This window comes from Notothenia rossii (assembly GCF_949606895.1).
Source record: "Notothenia rossii genome assembly, chromosome: 4".
Classification (NCBI taxonomy): Eukaryota; Metazoa; Chordata; class Actinopteri; order Perciformes; family Nototheniidae; genus Notothenia; species Notothenia rossii.
In genome coordinates this window covers 23,650,285-23,654,950 of record NC_136902.1, presented here as the reverse complement: position 1 = coordinate 23,654,950, position 4,666 = coordinate 23,650,285, and the positions used below count along the sequence as shown (strand labels likewise).

The 4,666-nt window shown below is 37.5% G+C and overlaps 1 protein-coding gene across 2 annotated transcripts; it reads left to right on the top strand.

Annotated features, from left to right (window-relative positions):
* The first annotated feature begins 2,416 nt into the window (after positions 1 to 2,416).
* Positions 2,417 to 3,879, top strand: sst6.1 (somatostatin family member 6.1). Of its 2 annotated transcripts, none has more exons than XM_079676009.1 (2): positions 2,417 to 2,949; positions 3,323 to 3,879. In XM_079676009.1, exons 1-2 carry the CDS (start codon positions 2,845 to 2,847, stop codon positions 3,548 to 3,550), a joined length of 333 nt encoding a protein of 110 aa, XP_079532135.1. In that variant the 5' UTR covers positions 2,417 to 2,844; the 3' UTR covers positions 3,551 to 3,879. The 2 variants fall into 2 exon arrangements, with proteins under 2 accessions (XP_079532135.1, XP_079532134.1); XM_079676008.1 differs by having other exon boundaries at positions 2,429 to 2,949; positions 3,311 to 3,876.
* Positions 3,880 to 4,666: the final 787 nt, after the last annotated feature.

Sequence of the window (4,666 nt, the reverse complement as noted above, 5' to 3'; positions counted from 1 at the left end):
CATTTAATATTTTCTTTCTGGTTTATAATGCTGATATCGTGCCTTAAAAAAATACCATAGTTGATTGCAGAAAAAATACACTGCTATTTTAAATCTGTAAAATACAGTGGAAAAAACTGAGTTAAAATTGTGTTCAAGATCTCTATCCACTAAACCTGTCTTATATTTCTGAACTAATCTTCACCAATAGCAGCATCACTTTCCAACTAAATGCAGGTTAATATGTGATGTGTTCATGGAGAATGGTTAACCCTGAACATAGTCATGCAGGAGGTACTGGTATGAACAGAGTTGCAGTAATGGCTATGTACAAGTGCAGTTTCAGTATTCAGGCACAAGATGGCGTTCTTTAATCTGTTATGTATATGATGGTAAAGGAATGCATTTCAATTAAACTTGGTTTTCTTTGAATTTAGATGAAAAGCCCCTTGGCTCCTTTCAATTGTTCCCATCAGTCAGTGTTTTGCAATGGAAAATGTCACTGTTGCCCTAAGTTGCATCAACCTTCATTATTGTGTTAGACCTCAGCCGTCACTGGTTTTCTATTAAAATGTGAGCAACCTGCAACAGTACATTATTACCATACTGCTTTCATAGTGCATTAAAGTGGATGCACTCAAGGTTCTTCATGTTCATGAATGTTCACTGCAGTAATATAGGAATGGAAAAGTGCACTGTCTTACATTAAGATCCTTTAAGAGTAACTGTTGGTATTAAAATGTATGTTTATCCATTTAAACGACAATACTCTGCAGTGACAGAACTTTGAAGACATTTCACCTTCTTGTCCTTTGTAACTTTAATGCAAGTTAAATTTAGACATTTCTGGTGCATTTTGACAAGTTTTACCCGTATGTCTGGATCCATCTATTTCATAGATACGACTCCACACCCAATCCTCAGATGATCTCATATTTAATGTTCCTTTGTGATCCCTATCAGAGAGCTGTTGAAGTGTTGCTTGAGGCCATACATGAAGTAGATGTAGTGAAAATGGAGACTTCCACGCACATTAATAAGATCTGGGAGCACCCAGACCTGTCGTCATGCTGACGTTCCTCACAGCTTGAAGTCTCTTTCAGTTTGGACAGCAAATATTTATAAGGAGCCCAATTGTTGTTGATTCTTCAAACACACTGAACTGCAAATATAATGCCGTTTCAAAACCCAGCTAATCTTGGGTTTGCCTCCAGGCCATGTTGAGATTTAGCAGTGTATGGAAGAAAATACCTCAAACACTGTTTTGAAAGCACAACAAATCAATTTAAACATATCGACTAGAGTATAAGTACTGTATGTTCCCTGCCAGTAGCACCGTCTAAAGACGTCACAACAGTAAACTGTCAGTTGTGCTAATTCAGCAATTTATGCCGGAGGGCTGCTTGAACATTTGAAACAAGTTCTTCTCCAACAACGGTGTATGTTTTGAGTGGTTGAGCTCATATAGACCAGTCTAATTGGATTTTACAGCAGATTAGGAATAGCTCAGACAAATCTTTCTTTTCTAAGCTGTGAACTACATTTAATGATGCTATTTAGTTGCATACAATGGCCACAATAATGAGAAATAAACAAGTCTTTACGTAAGATGCATATGTTTCTGCTTAGCTTCTATCAGACAAATACATCCTAAATGTAATCACTTGTTGACTTTAATGTATTCTGCTAAATTCAAATGTAATGTAATATTAAGCCTTATGTAATATTTACATAAATAATTCAAACACTGTCTAGTGCTGACCTCGGAAGAATAATTTATAATAAAAACTTGGGTAAGAAAATAGGTAAATGACACATTTGTAATGTGTTTTGCTAGCCAGGAAACCATTTCTCACTAATCCGCACAGCTTAGAGTGTGAATTTAATTGTGCTGCAGCTATAGTACATTTAAATTATAATTATTGTACTTTCACAGTCGTTGTGGCTTGCTAGACGAGATTACAGACATCTTTTTTGTTTTGTAAAACTAGTTTGGATACAGTTTTTTATTTGATGGTAACTGAACAAAATCCATTGTATATTGTTTGATTCAGAAAAGCAAAATAAATTGGTCCTTCTTCTTTTTACCAACTGTATTTACTCCGCTAAAGTCGATACATTTCCTGAAGGCACTTCCTCAGTCTTAGTAAGTGTCAGACCGTTCAATTGTAATCTGCAGGTGTCAGAGAGGCTCGTAGAGGCACTGTGACAGGAATCAGATGTTGACAGAAGCACTGAGCAATACAAGGGGATGCTGAGATAACAATAACAAGTCAGCTTGTGGTCCATTTGTATTGCTTTGGGATTTTGTTTTGATTGCCATTTTACTTTGAGTGTTCGGGGCGGTTGATGAGTTGTGGAATTGTCCGTCCACCACCTGAAGAGGTCTTGTTTGAGATTGTCTTTCATAACTGTCAATACATTAGTGACATGTTGATGTCAAAAACTGCTTTTAGCCCGATGACGTCTTCGCCCTCTGCAGATGTTCACAATTTGTCAAAAAGGTTAAGTGATCGACGCTTCCATTTGTTCTGTCCTGAACCGTTCATCTCCCCTCCTCTTCCACGCTCACAAAAACACCCCCCACCCCTAAACCCACTCACACATACACCCCCTATCATACACCCACCACACTGTACGTCAGTGGCAGAAAGGGGTATAAAAGGGTGAGGGACTTTGGAGGTAGAGCAGAAGAATCATCAGTGGTGACCACCAGCCGCGCTGCACTTTCTCCACCAGTCTCCTCTGGATCTCTGAGCTGCTCAGACTCTCCCTCTCTCTCTCTTACCTTCATTCTCCCATCTCTGTGAGCCTCCTGCTCTTTTGGCTTTAGATCTGCTCCGTCAACTGCACTCCTCTCACAGCATGCAGCTCCTGGTGGTGTTAGCAGCTCTCATGGGGGTCCTGTACACTGTTAGAGCAGCCTCCGTGCTTCCTGTGGGGGACAGGAGCTCCATCCATCTGAACAGGGTGAGGAAAATGTTGTTGTATCCTTTATACAAAATGTATTTCTTGTTTTTAAAAGTTATTATTGATAGATTTGACAATTTTTTTGTAGGGAAAAATGTTTAAGTTTTAAAAATAATAACAGTAAAATCCAGATTATTTTTAAAATCCTCAGAAAATAAATAGCTTGTGAGTTTTTATTTTATTTTAAAGAATTTATTTGGAATACAAATATATTTTCCAAGAAAATTGTATTAACCTAATATAAAGTTAATACAGTCTTTTATTAAGCCTCTTAAAAAAAATGATAATACCCAAGATCACAAGATTTTACATTTTCACATGACCTAATCTCTTTAATTATATGTTTAATAACTATATACAGATTTTTGGTCAGGAGCTGAGTAAGGAGCGAAAGGAGCTGATCCTGAAGCTGGTGTCAGGCTTGTTGGACGGAGCTCTGGACACCAACATGCTGCCGGAGGAGGCCGGACCCCTGGACCTGGAGGAGCCGCTGGAGTCCCGTCTGGAGGAGAGGGCCGTCTACAACAGGCTATCACTGCCGCAGCGTGACCGCAAAGCCCCCTGTAAAAACTTCTTCTGGAAAACGTTCACCTCTTGCTAACAGTGTCCACATCGCCTCCTGTACTCCTTCCCTGCCAGCTCCACATGAACTGTAGTAGACCTCAGCTGTACATAACATCTACACCTGTCAGACATGCAGCATAGATGGACTTCACTGACACAGTGTGTCTGTTTGAATATTAATTATGTATCTATCTATTTATGTATACAATGTATGTATGTATTTATGTAGCTGTTTCTTTCAGGGTAAACAATAAAGCATGGATATATCATTTGGGATGGTTATCACAGTTTATTTATTTCGTGAATATACCTAATAGGGAAACGGTCATATTTTGTTAAACAATTGATACAAAGAAATTGTGGAAATATTTAAGGGTGAATATTTAAATATATACTCAAAATCAAGCAACATTGTAAATGGTACAATGCACAGACTTCCTACAATGAAAGCCATTTTTTTCCAGTCTCGATCTTACAAGGTAACAGAGCGCAGCTTGTAATGTGTGCATCTCCTTTATTCTGGCAAAATAAATACTCAATGGGAAATAAATATTGCGTAAGCCAACATTTAATATTCCGATTTGGAAAACTATTACAATAAAAAGTGGCACAATTTTGGCTTATTACAGTTTTTTATATAAATAACAAATGACAAAAATGAATTGATACTTTATAGATAAATAAGTAGACAAAACAAATATTTAAAAATATACTGTAAATATGATTTAGTTCACACATTTGTACATGTTTTAGTAGTAACCAGACTGTGGCCTTTATTAATTCCTAGTCACAAGCTCTGGGAGATCCTTCAGTGACTGATCACAGGTTGTTAAACATGTCAGTAAGATGGAAAAGTAAATAAATTAGAAGAGAGCCCTGTATTCACTCAACACTGTCAGGAACAGCAGCAGATAGAGTACATAGTCTGGATTGTGAAAACACAATAAAACATTCAAACAAAATCTAAATGTAAATAAGGTGTACGGTTGAAACTAATCAAACCTCACTGTTTGATTTTAAATGCACAAACACGACTGGTAGTGCATGTTGCGATAATGAAGTGTTTTCTGTGTGACCTTATCAACCCTGTTTTCGATTCTTGCTTCAACAAAAACCAAGCGTCGGCCCACAATCAGTCACACTACAATTACCA